At 39.2% G+C, this 21598-nt stretch overlaps 1 protein-coding gene across 4 annotated transcripts in view; it reads left to right on the forward strand.

Annotated features, from left to right (window-relative positions):
- Positions 1–21598, forward strand: part of ralgapa1 (Ral GTPase activating protein catalytic subunit alpha 1) — a 210429-nt gene that overhangs the window by 104960 nt on the left and 83871 nt on the right. For all 4 annotated transcript variants that reach the window (XM_072267609.1, XM_072267616.1, XM_072267625.1 and 1 more), the window contains 9 exons: positions 1514–1612; positions 3205–3360; positions 4441–4569; positions 9167–9292; positions 10943–11001; positions 15237–15345; positions 15432–15542; positions 17135–17203; positions 17307–17441. In XM_072267609.1, coding sequence (XP_072123710.1) covers positions 1514–1612; positions 3205–3360; positions 4441–4569; positions 9167–9292; positions 10943–11001; positions 15237–15345; positions 15432–15542; positions 17135–17203; positions 17307–17441 — 993 coding nt within the window. The remainder of the gene's footprint in view (positions 1–1513; positions 1613–3204; positions 3361–4440; positions 4570–9166; positions 9293–10942; positions 11002–15236; positions 15346–15431; positions 15543–17134; positions 17204–17306; positions 17442–21598) is intronic.

The raw sequence follows: 21598 nt of genomic DNA on the forward strand, positions 1-21598 counted from the left end.
TCATGTATTCTTTTTGAAAATTTAATAATTATATTTTAAAAAATGTTACAGATTTATCTGGTGATCATCAAATAAAGAACTTTCACTCTGTTTTAAATTTGGCTATTTTAATGGTCAAATTCTTTGCTATATCATAGTTTGGATAGGCTGCATTTCCACAGAACATTTTTTTATTTTTGAGAAAAAAATTCATGATGTCAGAGGGAATAAAATTACATGCATGCAAATCCCGGTTTAGAGCATGTCCACGATTTCAAGAGCTGTTTTAGGCACCATATTTTGGAAGGCACACAGCAAAGCCTTACTGAATGGTACTTGGATGTCATGTCTTAAATTATAAAAGACACCTATCAAGAGAATTATAAAGATATATAGCACAGAAACGAGCCCTTTGTCCCTACTACCCTATGTCAACCAAGTTTTCTACCTGAGCTTGTCTGTGTTTGGCCCATCTCACTCTGAACCTTTTCTATCCATATATCCATTAAAATTGTACCACTTTGGTATTTCGTTCTATATACCCACCACCTTCTGTGAAGAAAAACTTGACCCTCAGGTTCCATTAAATCTTTCCCTTCACCTTAAACCTATGCCCTCTAGTTTTAGACTCCACCCCACCCTGGGAAAAAGACTGTGACCATTATCACTACCCCCTGATGATTCTATCAGGTCACTCCTCAGCCTCCTTCACCTCAGAGAGATAAAAAAAAACCCAGCCTATTCAGTCTCTCCTTGTACTCAAGCCCTCAATCCCAGTAACATCCTTGTGAATCTCTATTGCACCCTTTCTGGTTTAATGATATCCTCCCAATAGCCAAGCAACTAGATCTGCAGACAGTATTCCAAGTACGGTGTCATCAGTGCTTTATACAGTTGTAACATGACTTCCCAACTCTTGCACTTAGTGCCTGACTAATGAAGGCAACTCTGCCAGTCACATTCACCTCTCTGTGTACCTGTGTCACTATTTTCAGAGAGCTCTGTATTTGTACCCATAGGTCTCTGAGCTGCAGCACTCTCCAGGGCCCTGCCATTTATTGTGCAAATCCTGGCCAAATTTAAATTTGGAGTGAGGGGAAAAAAGCATTCAGTTGTTTCAGAATATGATATTTCTGTGTTATAGTGTGAATTGATGATTTGCCAGGTGGATCAAAATTAGGAAGAACAGGAACCTTTGATTTGCGCGCTCAGGCCTTCACCAATGTTTGAGTTTGCTTTAGATCATTTCTTGGGTTAAATACCTTAAATTATCAAATTTATGATATCTTTATCATCATACATCTGTCATAATTGTAAGTGCTAAGTGATGGTCTTGTGGAATATATGATGATTTAAATTACTGCATTGTACTTCATCATGCTAACAAAGCTATCTTAATTGTCAAAAATAACAGAGAAAGAGCATTTATTTGGAACTCCTTGTATAATGTGAAATGTTCCAGTTGAATTATTGTCTTCTAAGCCATATATTAATTCTAATCACAAAACTTCAACTTAATTTTGTTTATTTGAAGGTGAGGGATAACCTTGGAATTACAATAGACAATCAGACATCCCCACCTCCTTCAGTTTTGATACCACCTCTCAGAATTTTAACTCCATGGCTTTTCAAGGTAAAATAAATTTATAAAAATGAGTGAAATCTTTTTCATTTTCTTGATTTCCGTTAATGCATTTAGTCATTAGTGCATTCAGAAATTGAGTCTTTTAAGGGTAGATTTTAGCATATTAGTAGCTTCTGATCCTTTAAGTGCTGTTATATGAGATGTTAAACCATCTGCTTTTGACAGCTAAATAATTGTTCCTGTTGGATAGCACTAACAAAAAAATTCTGCAGTGTCAAAACTAGTTATCACTCACTCCTCTCAGTCAGAGTATTTTGAGAAGTCCAACTGTAGAGACTTGGAACTCCAGTGCACTGTTGATAATGACCATATTTTAAGGTTGCTTTAAAATAGATTTTTCTACTTACAGTAGTAGTAACTAAATTTCATACAAAATCAGAAATAAAAATAAATATTGGAAACACTGGGGAAGCCAAGCTGCAAGTATAGCGAGAGCAAAATGGTTAATACTCAAGTTTGAAGATCCTTTTTCAGAACGATTACTAGTGTTTTTGGGCATGGTAATGTGTTTTTTTTTCCACAAATGCTATCTGGCCTGCTGAGTGTTCACAACATTTTGTTTTTATTTCACATGTATTTGGTGAGCTGTGAAATGCTTGGTTATTATAATCATAGTTCAGCATATTTTTGTGTTGTTTCAGTTTATTGCTGTTTCAAATTTCTGTTTGCCATTGGGAATTTTTATGATTAAAAAGAAAATCCATTGAAAGTGGAATTGTTTCCTTCATTTTTGTACCCAGGGATTAAGAAATGTGTTCCTGCAATTGTTTTCCTGTTGGTGTTTAGATTGAAAATTTGATTTTTTAGGTACATTGATTCAGTCATTTGATTGTTGTCTTGGAATAAGACAATGAATTGTTTTGGTTACCAAGATGTGTACTGAAGTTAAAGTTAGTGTCATAGAATATTGGAACGAAGGGAGAAACTTAGGTTAGACCTCCATCTGGGAAAGACCTCAGTAAACTTTCCCTATAAATTATAATATTTAGTAATTGAAAGCTGCTTTTAAAATTACCTCTGTTTATTTATATCCCAATATTTGCTGTCTTTTCCATCTTTAATATATTAGAAAGTGTCATGTGGATGCAGTACCAAATTCTTGTATCCACATTTATTGTGGAAATCCTGCATAATTGTATTGCATTAAATTGCGCCTATCTGCCTGCATAAACACTGTAAAGCCAATGAAGAAAGAATGTAGGTACCGTAGAGAACTGATATTGCAGCTGGAAGCATTTTCACAATTGTATCTCTTAAAAAAAAAAAAAAAAAAAAAAAAAAATTCTGCTTTACATATAATTTAATGCATATTTATAATATTTGGCTACTATTTTCATATTGAAGCAAGTCATGATTAAATTGTATCATTCATGGGGGTTAATCACTTATTTAAGGATAACTGGCACAATACAACACCTCTCCCTCCCAAGAACTATTTCTTTTTCCCTTGAGAACTGAAAATCTATTAGATTCAATTTGTACTTAAGGTGGATTAGAATTCCTTCATTTAATTTATAGACTCGCAAAGTATTCTGTTTTCCGCAATCTGATGTTTAATGCTCAAGTTAATCCTTGTTTAGGCAACAACATTACCAGAAAAATACAAACAAGGAAAGCTTCATGCTTATAAGCTTATCTGCAAAATTATGAAGCGCCGTCAAGATGTTTCACCCAATTCTGATTTCTTGGTTCACTTCTATAATATTATGCACAGTGGACTCCTCAATCCTGATCAGGTGAGCACCTTTCTCCTTAACATGCCTTTGATACTATTTTTCCAATATATGAGCTGTAAAATTTAAAGTTTACAGGTTGATGCTGCAACCCGCTACGTCATTCTAATCTTGGAAATTTGAAGATGTAGGTTGGTATTGGAGATAGAAATACAGATTTCTACTGCACTCAAAATGAGGTTAGTCAGGCCTAGACCAGAGGAAACGTCCATCTGTACAAGGTTTTGATTATCAATCTTAAATATGGTGTGGAACTGAAACTGGGACAAGAGAAATGAAAGGAAATTTTGAAACATGTTATCTTAAGTACTGCAAAGATATCGTGAATGATTGTTCGAAAACTAATGTATAAAAATTGATGATATTTTGCGAGCCTTCCATAATTCATGTGATTGTAACAGCCCAGATTTTGTAGGGAAGTATCTGCAAAGCTGCATGTCGCAAGGTAGCTGTTGTTTTTTTGCCATCTGTTCCAACCTTGCACTTGTGAAGTCCAGCATGGGGTTGGGAATCTGCTCAGAATTTGTCACTGCTAAGTGGTTGGCAATCTATACAAACATCATGTCAGGTTGAATCTGGCAACAGGTACTTCCCTATTCATTTCATTGAAGGGAATGGTTGGCAGAGACTGAAGTAAGCATTTCTTTTCTGTGATGATGTTGAGGAGGCATTGATTATCACTTGTGAAAAATCAAAAGTATTTTAAGTTTTAAAGAGCTTCTGAAAATATTTAGAACATTTAGCCTTTGATAGATCCTGTTAAGTATGACTTGAGACTTGACCAACTGCACAGTTTCTCTTTGTTGCTGCTGCACCTTCACGTCCCCAACCCCTCCGCCACCAGCTGATATAATTCGTCAATGGCCCAGAAAACCATTTTGTTATTGTACAAGATCTCAATTTGAAATAGTCTGCTCAAACTACCAAAAATGGAAAAACAACTTCAATAGTTTTTTTGTAAGTTAAAACTCAAGTGTACTAGACATAATTTAGTGATCTGAATTGGGCTATGTGATTTAAATAAATTTGGGTAATTAGCTGTGTCCAATTTAGTTGTTTCAATGCTTTTTAATTTTTTTCCAGGATATAGTGAATACCATCATCAAACATTGTTCTCCAAGGTTCTTTTCTATTGGGTTGCCTGGTGCTACCATGCTAATCTGGGACTTTATAGTTGCTGCAAGCAAAGTGACATTCTCCTCTTCACTCAATGTAGGTCATTAAGCATATTACTATTTTAGTGGATGTAAAACGAGGCTGATGATCTGCTTTTGTAATCCTGGTTTGATTCTTAATGTTACATTGGAATGTAAACAGAAATTGCAGTGTGATTTTTTTTTTACAAGAAAAATAATGTCACATTCATAAAATCACTAATAAAGATTAGTTGTATTTATAAAGTAAATTTTAAAATGTAAATATTCTTTGCAAAAGATTTTAGAGTGATCAAGTGAGCTGATGTGGATTAGTTTTCTCATGTTTATTGATCAGGTCTAAGTCAAATATTTGAAGCATACTAGTAATCAAGTTCCTTTTTGAAACTGGAAGTTCAATAGTTCCATTTAATATCAGAGGAATGTATACAATATAAATCCTGAAATTCTTTTTCTTCGCAGACATCCATGAAAACAGAAGAGTGTCCCAAAGAATGAGTGGCACTAAAAATGTTAGAACCTCAAGCACCCCCCACTACCCCTCCCATGCACAAGCTGCAGCACAGCAACGACCTTCTCCCACCCCCACCCCCATCCATTCCGCAACAAAACATCAGCACTCTCCACCCACCAAGAATGCAATAGCAAGGCCATGATCTTCAGTACAACAAAATCACCTGACATGCCACAGTCTCCCTCTCCCTCTCCCTCTCCCTCTCCCTCTCCCTCTCCCTCTCCCTCTCCCTCCCCCTCTCCCTCCCCCTCCCCCTCCCCCTCTCCCTCCCCCTCTCCCTCCCCCTCTCCCTCCCCCTCCCCCTCCCCCTCCCCCTCCCCCTCCCCCTCCCCCTCCCCCTCCCCCTCCCCCTCCCCCTCCCCCTCCCCCTCCCCCTCCCCCTCCCCCTCCCCGCCTCGAACATCACTTAAGTGGTCACCAAATGGTATTTTGCCCATTTTATAGCTTTTTTTAGTTATTGATTCCTGAAGATTCATTGGAAGTAAATTGTGTGATGTATTGAGCTGTACACGTGTAGAATATGTCTGTTTTCTTATCTGTTTCAAGTTGGTTTATCTCAGCAAATTATTGTTGATTATACTACATTTGCCATTGTTGTGCTGACCTTTTGAAAGGAATATCAAGCTAGTCATTGTTGATACACATGGGGCAGTTGTCAATAGACAATAGGTGCAGGAGTAGGCCATTCGGCCCTTCGAGCCAGCACCACCATTCACTGTGATCATGGCTGACCATCCACTATCAGTATCCAGTTCCTGCCCTATCCCCATAACCTTTGATTCCACTATCTTTAAGAGCTCTATCCATCTCTTTTTTTGAAAGCATCCAGAGACTCGGCCTCCAGAGCCTTCTGGGGCAGAGCATTCCATATATCCACCACTCTCTGGGTGAAAAAGTTTTTCCTCAACTCCGTTCTAAATGGCCTACCCCTAATTCTTAAACTGTGGCCTCTGGTTCTGGACTCCACCCATCAGTGGGAACATGCTTCCTGCCTCCAGCGTGTCCAATCCCTTAATAATCTTATATGTTTCAATAAGATCCCCTCTCAGCCTTCTAAATTCCAGAGTATACAAGCCCAGTCGCTCCAATCTTTCGACATATGACAGTCCCGCCATCCCGGGAATTAATCTTGTGAACCTACGCTGCACTCCCTCAATAGCAAGAATGTCCTTCCTTCAAATTTGGAGACCAAAACTGCACACAGTACTGCAGGTGTGGTCTCACCAGGGCCCTGTACAGCTGCAGAAGGACTTCTTTGCTCTTATACTCAGTTCCCCTTGTTATGAAGGCCAGCATGCCATTAGCTTTTTTCACTGCCTGCTGTACTTGCATGCTTGTTTTCAGTGACTGATGTACAAGAATACCTAGATCTCGTTGTGCTTCCCCTTTTCCTAACTTGACTCCATTTAGATAATAATCTGCCTTCCCGTTCTTACCACCAAAGTGGATAACCTCACATTTATCCACATTAAACTGCATCTGCCATGCAGCTGCCCACTCACCCAGCCTGTCCAAGTCATCCTGCATTCTCATAACATCCTCCTTACATTTCACACTGCCACCCAGCTTTGTGTCATCAGCAAATTTTCTAATGTTACTTTTAATTCCCTCATTTAAATTATTTATATATATTTTAAACAGCTGTGGTCCCAGCACTGAACCCTGTGGTACCCCAGTGGTCACCGCCTGCCATTCCGAAAGGGACCCGTTAATCGCTACTCTTTGTTTTCTGTCAGCCAGCCAATTTTCAATCCATGTCAGTACTCTGCCCCCAAATACCATGTGCCCTAATTTTGCCCACTAATTTCCTATGTGGGACTTTATCAAAGGCTTTCTGAAAGTCCAGGTACACTACATCCACTGGCTCTCCCTTGTCCATTTTCATAGGTACATCCTCAAAAAATTCCAAAAGATTAGCCAAGCACGATTTCCCCTTCGTAAATCCATGCTGACTCGGACCAATCCTGTTACTACTATCCAGATGTGTCGTAATTTCATCTTTTATAGTTGACTCCAGCATCTTTCCCACCACCGACGTCAGGCTAATCGGCCTATAATTCCCTGTTTTCTCTCTTCCTCCCTTCTTGAAGAGAGGGACAACATTAGCCACCCTCCAATCCACAGGAACTGATCCTGAATCTATAGAACATTGGAAAATGATTACCAATGTGAACACGATTTCTAAAGCCACCTCCTTAAGTACCCTGGGATGCAGACCATCAGGTCCCGGGGACTTATCAGCCTTCAGACCCAACAGCCTATCCAACATCATTTCCTGCCTAATATAAATTTCCATCAGTTCATCCATTACCCTAGGTCCTTTGGCCACTATTACATCTGGGAGATTGTTTGTGTCTTCCCTAGTGAAGACAGATCCAAAGTACCTGTTCAACTCATCTGCCATTTCCTTGTTCCCCATAATAAATTCACCTGCTTCTGTCTTCAAGGGCCCAATTTTGGTCTTAGCTATTTTTTTCCTTTTCACATACCTAAAGAAGCTTTTACTATCCTCCTTTATATTCTTGGCTAGTTTACTTTCATACCTCATTTTTTCTCCGCGTATTACCTTCTTAGTTATCTTCTGTTGCTCTTTAAAAGTTTCCCAATCCTCCGGCTTCCCACTCGCCTTTGCTACGTTATACTACTTCTCTTTTATTTTTATACTGTCTATTACTTCCCTTGTCAGCCACGGCCTCCTCTTACTCCCCTTAGGATCTTTCTTCCTCTTTGGAACGAACTGATCCTGCACCTTCAGCATTATTCCCAGAAACATTTGCCATTGCTGTTCCACTGTCATCCCTGCTAGGGTATTGTTCCATTGAACTTTGGCCAGCTCCTCCCTCATAGCACCATAGTTCCCTTTATTCAACTGTAATACTGACACTTCCGAGTTTCCCTTCTCCCTCTCAAATTGTAGATTAAAACTTATTATATTATGGTCACTACCTCCTAATGGCTCCTTTACCTTGAGGTCCCTGATCAAATCTGGTTCGTTGCACAACACTAAATCTAGAATTGCGTTCTCTCTGGTAGGCTCCAGTACAAGCTGTTCTAAGAATCCATCTCGGAGGGACTCCACAAACTCCCTTTCTTGGGATCCAGTACCAACCTGATTCCTCCAGTCTACCTGAATGTTGAAGTCCCGCATAACAACTGTAGCATTACCTTTGCGACATGCCAATTTTAACTCTTGATTCAACTTACACCCTACATCCAGACTACTGTTTGGGGGCCTGTAGATAACTCCCATTAGGGTCTTTCTACCCTTAGAATTTCTCAGTTCTATCCATACTGACTGAATGTCTCCTGATTCTGTGTCCCCCCTCGCAAGGGACTGAATATCATTCCTCACCAACAGAGCCACCCCACCCCCTCTGCCCATCAGTCTGTCCTTTCGATAGGACGTATACCCTTGAATATTCATTTCCCAGGCCTTGTCCACTTGAAGCCATGTCTCTGTTGTTCCCACAACATCATACTTACCAATTTCCAACTGTGCCTCAACTCACCCACTTTATTTCTTATACTCCGTGCATTCATATATAATACTTTTAATTCATTACTCCCCTCACCTCCCATTTCAATTCCTGTTTCACTTGGCCATACTGTACGATCCCATCGGGTATTGTCATCGGGTATTTTAACTCTTGTGTGTATAATATATAAAAATAAGTTAAATGAAGTCTTAAACTTAGCTGCAAGCCACTCCTGGCCAATACTTATTAGCTGTTCATGGAAACTGATAGAGATATATCAACAAGTATTATGGCTGTAATTTGAGATGAGGGATGGAGGGAGTGCTGAGCAATTGCATTGCTGTTTAAGTATTATTTCAATTATGTGCTAACTGTATGAAGAATGCAACAACCCTCTCTGCAACTATGAAGTTACAGAAGGAATGCTCCAGCAATCTTCAACTTTAAGTTTAATTGGTCAATTAACCAATCCAAAGTGCTGCAACAAAACATTTAAGCATTTCATGATAATCCATTCATTTAATGAATTAGCATCAGTTTTACAATTGGAACGCTGTTACATTTTAAATCAAAATTGATCATGTTGTTTGTCCTTTTGTCCTTGAAAATGAAGGTGGAATAACACTCTTGTTGTAACTTTGAAATGTATCCTTGTTTCATTGTAGGCACCAAGAGTTGAAGCTCAGATTCTTCTGGGTTCTTTAGTCTGTTTCCCAAATTTATATGATGACCTCCCTACGTTACAACCTTCTCTTACTGATATTTTATCCACAAAATGTAATGATGTTAAGGTAAGATTTCTGGTTAAAGTGTTAATAGATATTTTAACCATTTTCTGTTTCATCCTGAGATCTCTTTTACTGCCAAACACTTAATGAAATAGTATAATATTTTTTCTCAATTCCATTATTTATCAGGTTACATTCTGGGCATGTTTTAAATTTCCCATATAACATAGCCAACTTCCTGGGCCTGAATTTCGTGAGCGCAAGTTGCAGTGAGATTACAAGCATTCACATATTCCTAAAGTATTATACAGAAAACAACTTTCCAAGTCCACATCTGCTTGTTTCTCTCTGAGGTCACCTGATCCTTCAGGATCCAGTTTCATAGGTTAAACTACTAAATGTCAAGGGGAAGTGATTATTCTTATTAGATTTGGAGAAATGTTGCTTGGTGATTTATCTGTGGAGTGTTAATATGTGATGTAAAATTGGGAGTTACAAAATTAGTTTCCCAGGCGGTTGAATAATACAATTTAATGTCCAAAACTAGCTCCACATGATGATATTATTACAACTTTTAATTTTCCTTGATCTAATTATAGCTATCCAATTTAGAGTTTTTAAGAACTTATCTGAAATAACTGTATACAAACCAAACATAATGTTTTGCTCTTCTGAGTTTTTGAGTTATCTAATATTTATATTTAGATTTAAACTGAATTTTTGTCTGCTGTTTTGTTTTGAAGTTGTCATCTGAACTGAAAAGTTATGAAGGATGAATGAGTATAATTTTAATTTCTAAGTCTTTATGCTTCCAATCCTTTAATATATTTACTTCAGAAATTCTTTGGAATCAGATGACACAATATTTTCTGACAAAGTAAATGGGTAATATGAATGAGGAAGCGACACACTACCCTGTCCAATATAGACTTCAATGTAGTTGCATCTCATCAATGTTTTAGGAGTACACCCATTGACCTGTGGTACCAGCTGAAAATTGCCACTGATGGAAAAATGACATTTATTTTGCCTGCATTAAAAAGCTTTGTCAAACCCCAATGTGGTGTTTAACATCAAAAGCAAGATTGTTATGAAACAAATATTCAAATCAGGTCACCTTTTTAAAAGCATATTTACCTCCAATAATGGTTCTTTATAGAAATTTAGAAAGTAGCTACATACTTGGCCTTATCTGCAAACCTCTTTCTCACAGTACACTAGGGACTCTGACTTGCGAAGCATCATTATAATTCTAATGAGATTTTCTTTCAGCACATTTTTTTGGCATACTATGTGGTGAAAGAACTAGCTAAATTGTACTTAATTCTGTCTGAGGAAAGAATCCAATTATTTTGTCTTGTGAATATTTTAATGAAGATATTATTAATTGTTAATTAAAGTTGATGATTTGATAGCTGTGACTTGACTTTTTTTTTCTTTAATGTCTCAAATGAGATTAACTGTTTCAAATCGGCATATCTTAAGTTTTTATGTTCCTACCTTGCTTTTTAAAAGGCATTTATTTGTTTTGAATTTATGTAAAGCATTAATATTTAATACTTAATATGTGAAAACTGTTTAAATACGGATTCTGATGTAAAACTTTTCTGTTCAACATATGTTTTTCATTAGATGCAGTTACTTTTGATCAATTTTTACTCATTTGCTAATATTATGGAAATCTTATGATGCCCTTTGTATTTGTCTTCAAAGGAGCTTGTAATTAAGAGCATTTTAAAGTCAGCAAGGGAAGAACCTTCAGGGCCAGCTAGGTATGTATTTCCAAATGATGACAATTGATTATACAAGTTTTCCATCAATGTGATGCCTATTTTTTTTTATGGCAATCAAGGGATAGGGCATAAAAAGCTATTTCAGACATATTATGATTACTATGTAACACCTCCCAGTAAATTACATTAGCTTTTGAATGAAGTTCCTCCCATTCAGTCCAACTGCTCCAGAGAATACAATGGGCAATACTTGCTAATCAAAATCACTATCAATTCAATTGGCTGTAGGTTCATTTGGAAAATTTGTTTTTGAGCTTGTACGATAACTTGTTTATGGCTCTGAGTTATTTTTGAGTGATGCTACTTTTGTTTAATATAGAGATACAGCATTTTAAATAAATACTATATCATGCTTTGTGAGCCATTTTAGATGGAATGAAGCTGAGAACTCCAAGGAAAATGAAAATGAATCTGTATGTCCAATTCTCTCATAAAATCTTTATTCTAAATTAACTTTTTAAAAGAGAACTTTCTGACAAAGTCAGTATTTACTACACATCCCTAACTACTCTTCAAAAGGAGAGAGTGAAGGGCATCCTCAAAAGGTGATCCCTCAAAAAGGCAGCGTCCCATCATTAAGGACCCTATCGCCCAGGACATGCCCTCTTCTATCGCTATCAGGGAAGAGGTGCATGAGCCTGAAGAGAGAAACTCAGCGCTTCAGGAACATCTTCTCTCCCACTGCCATCAGATTTCTGAATGGGCAATGAAGTCATGTACACTACCTCACTATTTTTTTCTTTTTTTCCCTCCCTTTTTGCACCTCTTCAACTGTGCTGTAAATGATCCAGTTTTTTAAAAAAGGCCGTTGATAATGAAGGAACAATAATATATTTCCAACTATTATCAAGTAACTACATGAGATGTGACAACGTTAGACACCTATTAAACTGGCCACTGAGTGTATGTTCATAGGCTACTACTGCTGTAGCCCATCCACTTCAATGTTTGACATGTTGTGTGTTCAGAGATCTTCTGCACAATACTGTGTAACACATGGTTATTTTAGTTACCGCCACCTTCCTGTCAGTTTAAACCAGTCTGGTCATTTTCCTCTGATCTCTCTCAGTAACAAAGCATTTTCGCCCACCAAACTGCTCACTGGATTTTTTTCTTTTGGTTTGTTTTTCACTCCATTCTCTGTAAACTCTAAAATCCCAGGGGATCAACAGTTTCTGAGATGCTCAAGCCACCCCGCCTGGCACCAACGGTCCACAGTCAAAGTCACTTAGATCACGTTTCTTCCCTATTCTGATGTTTGGTCTGAACAACAACTGAACCTCTTGACCATGTCTACATGCTTCTATGCATTGAGTTGCTGCCACATGTGATTGGCTGATTAGGTATTTCTATTAAATAAGTGGGTGTACAGGTGTACCTAATAATGTGGCCACTGACTGTATGCTGGGTTAGAATGGCTGTTTATTTAGCAGAGCCTTGTCAGGTTCTATAGATTATAGATTCTCTCAAAAGTGAAGGTGGAGGAGTATGCCTCATGATCAACCCCTCTTGGTGCACAAATATATCAGTGGTGTCCCAATTCTGCTCACCAGACCTGGAATATCTTGCAGTTATGTGCCGTCCATTTTACCTACCATGGGAGATTTCCATGATCATTTTGATAGTGGTATACATTCCATCTCAGACCAATGTCAATCAGGCTTTAGATGATCCCAGCGATGGGATCAACATGCACGAAACAGCGCACCCTAACGCCTTCATCATCGTTCTGGAGGATTTTCATCAGGCCAACCTGAAAAATTCACTAAACACTTACCATCAACAGATTGCTTGCAATACCAGAAGAAACAACACACTGGACTATTGTCACACCACCATCAAGAATGCCTACCATGCTATTCCATGCCCTCACTTTGGAAAGTCTGATCACTTGGCTATACTTCTACTCCTCGAGTATAGGCAGAGACTAAAGACTGCAGCACTAGTAATGAGAACCAAGAAGATATGGACAAGGAAAGCACAGGAGCGCTTACAGGACTGCTTTGAATCAGTGATCTGGACCATATTCAGGGATTCATCTTTGAATCTGGATGAATATGCAGTTCTAACCGACTTCATTAAAACCTGTGTGGATGAGTGTGTGCCTATAAAGATTTGCTGTACATTACCAAACCAAAAGCCGTGGATGAACCAAGAGGTATATTGGCTGCTAAGGCTAGATCTGTGGCATTCAAGTCTGGCAACCCAGGTCTGTACCAGAAAACCAGGTATGACTTGCAGAGGGCTATTTCAAGGGCAAAGAGACAATTTTGAACGAGGTTGGAGGTGACGTTGGATGTACGACAACTCTGGCAGGGTTTGCAAGACATTACTTCCTACGAAGTGAAACCCAATAGCATGAATGGCAGCAATGCTTCACTACCAGATGAACTCAACGCCTTCTATGCCCGATTTGAAAGGGAGAACACAACTACAGCTGTGAAGATCCCTGCTGCACCTGATGACCCTGTGACCTGTGTCTCAGAGGCCGATGTTAGGCTGTCTTTAAAGAGGGTGAACCTCGCAAGGCGGAAGGCCCCGACGGAGTACCTGGTAAGGTTCTGAAAATTTGTGCCAACCAACTAGTGGGAGTATTCAAGGACATTTTCAACCTCTCACTGCTATGGGCAGAGGTTCCCACTTGCTTGAAAAAGGCAACAATTATACCAGTGTCTAAGAATAATGTGAGCTGCCTTAATGACTTATCACCCAGTAGCACTTACATCTACAGTGATGAAATGCTTTGAGAGGTTGGTCATGACTAGACTGAACTCCTGCCTCAGCAAGGACCTGGACCCACTGCAATTTGCCTATTGCCACAATAGATTGACGGCAGACGTGCTCTCAATGGCTCTCCACACGGCCTTAGACCACCTGCACAATATGAACACCTATGTCATGATGCTGTTCATCGACTTTAGCTTAGCATTAATACCATCATTCCCACAATCCTGATTGAGAAGTTGCAGAACCTGGGCCTCTGTACCTCCCTCTGCAGTTGGATCCTTGACCACAATCTGTGTGGATTGGTGATAGTATCTCTTGCTCGCTGACAATCAACACTGGTGCACCTCAGGGGTGTGTGCTTAGTCCACTGCTCTACTCTCTCTATACCCATGACTGTGTGGCTAGGCATAGCTCAAATACCATCTATAAATTTGCTGATGATACAACCATTATTGGTAAAATCTCAGGTGGAGACAAGAGGGCGCACAGGAATGAGATATACCAAGTAATTTAGTGGTGTTGCAGCAACAACCTGGCACTCAACGTCAGTAAGTCGAAAAGGCTGATTGTGGACCTCAGGAAGGGTAAGACGAAGAAACACATACCAATCCTCATAGAGGGATCAGAAGTGGAGAGAGTGAACAGTTTCAAGGTCCTGGATGTCAAGGTCTCTAAGGACCTAACCTGGTCCCAACATATCGGTGCAGTTATAAAGAAGGCAAGACAGCGACTATACTTCATTATGGTATGTCAACAAAAACCCTCAAAAGCCTCTATGGATGAACTGTGGAGAGCATTCTGACAGGCTGCATCTCTGTCTGGTATGGGGTGGGGTGGGGGGTGGTTTGCTACTGCACAGGACCAGAAGAAGCTGCAAAGGGTCATAAATTTAGTTGGCTTCATCTTGGGTACTAGCTTTCAAAGTACCCAGGATGTCTTCAAGGAGCAGAGTCTCAGAAAGTCAGCATCCATTATTAAGGACCCTCAGCACCCAGGGCATGCCCTTTTCTCATTGTTACCATCAAGTAGGAGGTACAGAAGCCTGACTGGTGCAAAGTTGTTAATAATGTAGTAGGTTCAAAAATTGCCACAAAAAAATAGAAGTATCCTTTTGACGATCTAACAATTATTTGTCATCAGTTCATCTCTGTTTATATAAGGCGTCTCATTTCTTCAGCTGTTACTTTTGGAGGTTTTTTAACACCTTAGTTTTAGAATATTTACTTTTTTGACTTTGCCCTTCTGGCTCACTTGCCATAACGAATGCTATCATATCGGGCAATAGAGCATAATCTGGCCCAATCGTGTTGATACATCTTAGAGGTTAGTAGCTTGTTAAATTTGAAATTACGTAGACACACAGTACAGATTAAGGTAATTTCTAAAGGAAACATCTTCACCTGTTAACCTCACATGAAAATTACTCATGCGCCATTTAAGACCGAGTATAAGATTATAATAGGCATTACAATCTTTTTTTTTTGCAGATGTGTTGCACTTTGCAGCCTTGGCATTTGGCTTTGTGAAGAGTTAGTACATGGCACTCATCATCCTCAAATCAAAGATGCTCTAAATGTAATTTGTGTGACGTTAAAGGTAAAACATATTTCCATAATTTTATTATGACTCATCTTTAAAAACTAGATTTTCAGGACCATAAACTTGCTATCATGTATTTACAGTTCCCAAACAAAGCTGTCGCACAAGTGGCTTGTGATATTTTACATCTATTGATCAATTATGTGGACAAGCTCCAGAATTATCCACCAGATTCTCCGAAAAAGATACTTGAGGTAAAAATTTACTATTTCTATTGATTGGAAAAGTGATATCTTGTAAAATATTCAGTTGAAGACTGTAGGCAATAAACTTATGTAATATACCTTTCATTATATGGACGTTCTTATTTGCTTGGGGATAATATTTATGTTTATGGTGTTTGTAACAGGAAAATAATAGAAAGTGCTTCAGTGATAAACAGTCAAAAATTAATACTAAAGCAAAAAAAATTACACTACCAAAAGTATGAAATTTTAGTCGGATGGTAAGATATAATAGGAAGAGTTTATATGATTGTTCAAGATGTAATTCCACATTTTAAGGCTTAGACTTCAAAAGACATACTCGCAATGGATAGTGGAAGGAGACGGGAATAGGAAAAAGCATCATCCTTGGATGCGGCAAACAGAATTGCTTGAATTGCCCAAAAAATGTTTATATAATGGCTAGTATTGTGCCCTTGGGTAAGAGTTCAATTCCTTAAGTGGCTACTTTTGTGAGTGCCTTATTTCTAAAATCTTAACATCTTTTAATGTCTCAAACATTCCAATTTATCTTAACGTTTTGAATCCAAGTTATTTTGGAGAAATGAGTTGGTTGACAAGAGAATGTCACATTTTATGGCAAGATTAGTTTCAGCCATGCGATGATACTTTTACTTTATCATGCTCATTTACTTATCATTATAAGCCTGGGCATAAGGTATGGAGATCCTGAGATGCCCAGTCATCAAGATCCCCCTTTCGGCTTCACCAGTGTAATCCAAAGGCAATATGCAGCAATATGTTTGACACCAGCTTGGCTGCAGGATCAACCGGAAGGATGTACAATGACATCCAGACATCTTAGGTGCTCCACTCTGGATTTGCTGTCTGGATTTACTTAGGTTGCCTTCATCTCTCCCGAGGTTTCCGGCAGGGCAGTGGGGCTATTTACCCGTAGCTGAGGGTCTGGTTCACGAGCACCAGGGCGTGTCCACTCACTGGTGGGCCTGTGTGCTACGTGTGCAGGAGCCAGACCTCCTCCCCTTCCTCTGTAGTTCAGCCTGAGTCTGAAAGAAACAATAGTAGTGTTAGAATGGACATACACCATTTATCCCTTTAAGCCTGTAAGATCACGTAGAATTCCTGTCCAGTGCCGTCCAGAGCCTACCAAGTGCAGGGCCTCAATGATATGCTATCTAAGCTTCACAAGCTCGGCTTGATTAACTTCCTCATCTAGTCCAGGTAAATGTAGCAACAGTGACTGCAGTGGGCTGGATCCAGCTCCATTACAGTAGGCTGGCATGCACACATCATGGTTTAATCTCCCCCCACCTTCTTGCATTGACTTCTCATCTTTCTTTCCAGTCCTGATGAAGAGTCTTGGCCTGAGTCGTTGACTGTTAACTCTTTTCTATAGTTGCTGCCTGGCCTGCTGAGCTCCTCCAGCATTTTGTGTGTGTTGCGATCTCTTACCATTTTCCCAGGAGAGGACTTGTGTTAGTCTTGTGAAATATAATGCTTTCCAACCTCTTTTTTTTTTAGTTTCTGGAAATCTTGTCTTCTTTTTGGATAACTAGGTGAACTTTTCTTTTAGTGTGAACTTGTCTCCTTTTTTTGAATAGATTTTGATGGCAACAATTACCTACCTATTGCCAGGCACTGAAGTATCCCCACATGAACAAGATAAAAGGGTAAGTATGTGTTGTGTAATTATGAGTAAGTAGGGTAGGAGTTTAGTATGTTTGCAAGACATAGCTTTTATTAATTTTCTTTTTTATAACCTGCACTTAACAGCTGGTAGTGTCTTTATTGCTGTGCCTTTTGGACTGGTGTATGGTGCTGCCTTTAAAAACATTGCTGCAAGTTGTCCAAGCTGCAGGACAAGATAAGAATAATTCAGACAAATCTATTCTCAGTTGCATTTACAAGGTAAGCATTAGTATAATTTGCATGAAAAAATGTACTTGAATTTGCTTTATGATTTTTATTGAATCAAGGAACAATCTGTAGTATTATAGTAAAACTGAATGAACAAACTTCTACAGCACTTGTAGACCTTTCTCCCACTTCTTCTCCATAGCCGCCACTCTGAATCTGTTCACATGCTCCAGGGTCAGGTGCACATTCACACAAGTCATTAAATTAATTGGATCCAGTTTTCCAACTATATTGGTGTTGGAGTGGAGGTGGAGTTTGATCTGGTGGGGAGCTATACAAACCAATCAGATTCTTTCTGGCTTGGTATCCAGCATGATAAATTCGTTCAGTTTAAAGTGAGAAAGTGTCAGGTTATGCACTTTGGTAAAAGGAATCAAAAGGCAAATTATTATCTAAATAGAGAGCGACTGCAAATGAATGAAGTTCAGAAGGATCTGAGTGTTCAAGTACATCACAAAAATTTAGCAGACAGATCCAACAAGCAGTTAAAAGGCAAACTGTATAGTAGTCTTTTCCAAGGGATTGCAGTTTAAGAATGGCAAGTTTTTGTTACAGTTGTACAATGTATATTGGTAAGGCCTACTTGGAATACTTTACACAGTTTTGGAGCCCTGTGAGCATTTATAACTCACCTAACTCTTAAAATATGTTTGTAAGGATAGATTTATTTTCCTGATTAACCAATTAAAACCTAAAACAAAATCACTCCTGTGTCCTGCCAAAACCAATTTTGAAACTACATTTTTTTTTCTTTTCCACAACAAAAGTCCTGCTGACATGAAGTGCTGTGGTCATGGACTTTGCATGAGTTGAGAGGTTAATTGACACTGTAAATAGGCCTTATTTTGCAATTTAATGGTATAATCTGGAAGGAGTTGATGAGAATGTGGGAGAATTAAAACAGGATTAACGTAGATAGATGTTTCATGCTTGCCACAGGCTCAGTAGCCTGATAAGCCTTTCAAAGTTTTATATGATCCTATGATTCTGGGTGCCTTTCAAATATACATTAAATGGATTATTGACTGATCCTTGCCTTTCTGTGGGATGCATTTATCAATGTCATGGTTGATGAGAAAAGTAAGAGCATATGGAAATTTAGGAGGAATAAATCAATGTTAAGTCTGCATGGAAAAGAGAAGTTTTTACCAAAGAAGTAATCGACCTACACAAATACCTATGAACATACAAACTAACACCAAGAATAGGCCACTTGGTCCCTTGAACTTCTACTATTTAATAAGATATTAGCTCATTTGAATGTAACCTCAACTCTGTTTTATCCATATAAGCATGATAAACTTTTTCCTCTTTGCTTATCATGTAGCCTTGTTACTCAACCTGTACCTTAATACTTAAGAGTTTGTTCCATAGATTCTGGGCCCTCAGCAAAAAATGATCTGGAAATGGACATAGTAGTGAACCTATCAACTTCCACCTTAAATACACCCAATGATCTGGCCTCCATAGCCATCTGTAGCAACAAAATCTACAGATTCACCACCCTCTAGCTAAAGAAATTATGCCTCATCTCTAATCCAAATGGAATCCTTCTATTCTGAGGGTGTGCCTAGAGTCCACCACCATAGGAAACATCCGCTCCACATCCACTGTATCTTGGCCTTTCATCATTTGATAGGTTTCAATGAGATTTCCCCCTCATTCTTCTAAATTCCAGCGAGTACAGGCCCAGAGCCATCAATCGCTCCTCATACGACAACTCTTTCATTCATGGAATCATTCTCATGAGCCTCCTCTGAATCCTCCGCAATGTCAGCACATCCTTTCTTAAATAAGAGGCGTGAACTGCTCGCAATACTCCCAAGTGAGGCCTCACTAGTACAGCATGAGGACTCCCAGGTCTATTTGCATCTCAGATTATTGAACCTGGCCACCGATTCTCTTTCGTCTATTCTGCTTGTTATTTTCTCGAATAATTCCAACAGATTTGTCAGACAAGGTTTTTCCTTGAGGAAAAATGCTGACTCTGGCCTATTTCATCATGTGCCTCCAAGTACACTGAGATCTCATTCTTAACAACCGATTCCAATGTCGTCCCAACCACTAAGGTCAGACTATCTAGATTATAATTTCCTTGATGATCTTGAAAGATCATTACTAATGTCTCAATCTCCTCAGGCCATTTTTTTTTTAGAATGCTGGGGTGTAGTCCATCTGGTCCTGGTGACTTATCCACCTTCAGACCTTTCAGCTTCTCAAGCACCTTCTCCCTAGTAATAGCAAATGCACTCACTTCTGTCCTGTCTCTCTCGAACTTCCAGTATACTGCTAGTATCTTCCACAGTTATTTAGTTCGTTCACCATTTCCTTGTCCCCTATTACTACCTGTCCAGTGTCATTTTTCCACCATCCAGATATGTACTCTTGCCTCCCTTTTATTTTATACTCTTTGATATTATTAGCTAGTTTACCTTAATATTTCATCTTATCGTTCCTTATGGCTTCTTAATAGTTTGTTGTTGTTTTATTTTAAAGCTTCCAAATCCTTTAATATCCCACTAATTTTATGCCCCCTCATTTGCTTTTGTTGTTTTTGACTTCCCTTGTCAGCCACCGTTGCATCATCCTTCCTTTAGAATACTACTGCTTCTTAGGGATGTATCTATCCAGTGCCTTCCAAACTTCTCCCAGAAACTCCAGCCATTGCTATTCTGCTGTCAGCCTTGCTAGTGACCCCTTCCAATCACCTTGGCCAGCTCCTCTCTCATGCCTCTATAGTTCCCTTTACTCCACTGTAATGCTGATACTTTGTTTCAGTATTCAACGGTGAAAAGGACCTTGGTAATTGTAGGAGTGACTTAAAGCAGACTGAAACACTTGAGTGTATAGATATTAAGAAAAAGGATGTGCTGAAGCTTTTGAAAGGTATTAAGTTAAAGAAATCGCCAGGACCAGACTAGATATACCCTAGGCTACTGTGGGATGCAAGGGAGGGGATTGCTGGGCCTCTGGTGATGATCTTTGCATCATCAATAGGGACGGGGACAAGTACCAGAGGATTGGAAGGTTGCAAACGTTGTTCCCTTGTTCAAGAAAGGGAGATGAGATAACCCAGGGAATTATAGACCAGTGAGTCTACATCAGTGGTGGGCAAGTTGTTGGAGGAGATCCTGAGAGGCAGAATTTATGAGCATCTGGAGAGACTTAATCTGATTAGGGATAGTCAACATGGCTTTGTCAAGGGCAGGTCATGCCTTACAAACCTGATTGAATTCTTTGAGGATGTAACAAAACACATTGAAGTTAGAGCAGTGGATGTGGTGTATATGGATTTCAGTAAGGCATTTGATAAGGTTTCCCATGCAAGGCTCATTCAGAAAGTAATGAGGCATGGATCCAAGGAGACCTTGCTTTGTGGATCCAGAATTGGCTTGACCACAGAAAGCAAAGGGTGGTTGTGGGTGGTTAGTATTCTGTACGGAATAGTGGTGTTCCACAGGGATTTGTTCAGGGACCCCCTCCTTGTGATTTTTATAAATGACCTGGGTGAGGAATTAGAAGGGTAGGTTAGAAAGTTTGCTGATACAAAAGTTGGGGGTGTTGTGGGTAGTCTGGAGGGTTGTCAGAGGTTACAGCAGGACATCAATAGGATCCAGAACTGGGCTGAGAAGTGGCAGATGGAGTTCAACCCAGATAAGTGTGAAGTGATTCATTTCAGTAGGTCAAATTTGAAGATAGAATATAATATTAATGGTGAAACTCTTGACAGTGTGGTGGATCAGCGAGATCTTGGGGTCCATGTCCATAGGACACTCAAAAGCTGCTGCACAATTGACAGTTTTGTTAAGAAGGCGTATAGTGTGTTGTTTATCAACCATGGGATCAAGTTCAAGAGCCGTGAGGTAACATTATATAGCTGTGAGGCTATATAAGACCTTAGTTAGATCCCACTTGGAGTACTGTGTCCGGTTCTGGTTACTTCATTACAAGAAGAATGTGGATGTTATAGAGAAAGTGCAGAGGAGATTTACAAGGATGTTGCCTGGATTGGAGAACATGCCTTATGAGAATAGGTTGCGTGAACCTGACCTTTTCTTCTTGAAGCGATGGAGGATGAGAGATGACTTGATAGAGGTGTTTAAGATGATGGGAGGCATTGATGGTGTGGATAGCCAGAGGCTTTTTCC

The sequence above is a fragment of the Mobula birostris genome, chromosome 1, assembly GCF_030028105.1.
Source record: "Mobula birostris isolate sMobBir1 chromosome 1, sMobBir1.hap1, whole genome shotgun sequence".
Taxonomy (NCBI): domain Eukaryota; kingdom Metazoa; phylum Chordata; class Chondrichthyes; order Myliobatiformes; family Myliobatidae; genus Mobula; species Mobula birostris.